Source organism: Aplysia californica, unplaced genomic scaffold (assembly GCF_000002075.1).
Source record: "Aplysia californica isolate F4 #8 unplaced genomic scaffold, AplCal3.0 scaffold01366, whole genome shotgun sequence".
NCBI lineage: Eukaryota > Metazoa > Mollusca > Gastropoda > Aplysiida > Aplysiidae > Aplysia > Aplysia californica.
The window spans coordinates 52,730-53,951 of NW_004798636.1; the positions used below are offsets into that span (position 1 = coordinate 52,730).

At 44.1% G+C, this 1,222-nt stretch overlaps 1 protein-coding gene across 1 annotated transcript in view; it reads left to right on the forward strand.

Annotated features, from left to right (window-relative positions):
* Positions 1-1,222, forward strand: part of LOC101861709 — a gene marked incomplete in the record, with an annotated part of 7,835 nt that extends 6,613 nt beyond the window's left edge. Inside the window, 2 exon segments of the mRNA XM_005112700.2 lie at positions 31-184; positions 970-1,222. Coding sequence (XP_005112757.2) covers positions 31-184; positions 970-1,188 — 373 coding nt within the window.

Consider the following 1,222-nt stretch of genomic DNA (forward strand, 5'->3'; position numbering starts at 1 on the left):
CATCTCACCATCTCACCATATGTTCATCAGCTACACAAGCCCTGTGGCCAAGGCGGGTGATGTACCCCCCTCCTGCACCACCATCAGTGACATCGCCAAACGAGTCCTGAGGCCTGGTGGGGGGGCCGTCACTGGTCAAGCCGTCTACGCACCAGCGTCTTTCGTTGACATGAGGCTTCCCTATGTGAGTATGGTCACGCACAGATGGATGTTGCTCTTGGAGTTTGTATCTATATATAACTCCAAAGGTCTTGTATTTAGATTCCTGCAGGTGATTGAATGATGCATTTGATGTGAATGTACATTTTGTCAGCTTTACTTCTGTTTTCATATTGAATTTTAACGAGAGTCTAGTAATATATAATTTAATTTTTATATATATATACTTGCATAACCATGTGTTTTTACGGTCCTGTGCAGCCACTGAATATCATAATGACTCTGTCGAAAACAACCATTGAACTAAATGTACAAACAGCCCCTGCCCACTTCCCCTTTTGGGATCACTGTCGTTGTTATTGTCATCATCATCATTGTGAATATCATTGTCATTACTACTGTCATTGTCAGCTTCATTATCATTGTCATTGTGATTATCATTATCTTTACCATTATATTTGTCAGTATCATTGTCACTGCCATTAGCATTATCATTGTCGTTGTCATTGTCACTGTCATTGTCACTCTCATTGTTACCGTCATTGTGACTGTCACAGTCACTGTCACTGTTACTGCCACTGTTATTATCACTGCCACTGCCACTGTCAATGTCAATGTGTCAATGTCACTGTCATTATCACTGCCACAGTCACTGTCACTGTCACTGTCACTGTCACTGTCACTGTCACTGTCATTATAACTGTCACTGTCACTGTCACTGTCACTGCCACTGCTACTCCCACTGCCGCTATCACTATCACTATTACTGTCACTGTCACTGTCACTGTCACTGTCACTGTCACCCACCAGGTATACGTGAACCCAGAGGTGACGAGATACCTGCAGATCATCAACGCCTTTGACTGCCAACAAATCACGTACCAGGGACTGCCCAACATCTACTGGAACTCCTACTACAGGAGGATGGACAGCTTCCAGTTCCTGGACAACGGGAACTACACCTGGTCCTACCAGTGCTACTGTGACTTTTGCTACTCCTGCAAAGAATGCTCCACCAAAATCGGTTAATTACCTCGACAGGCTTGAACCTGGGTAATTAGCA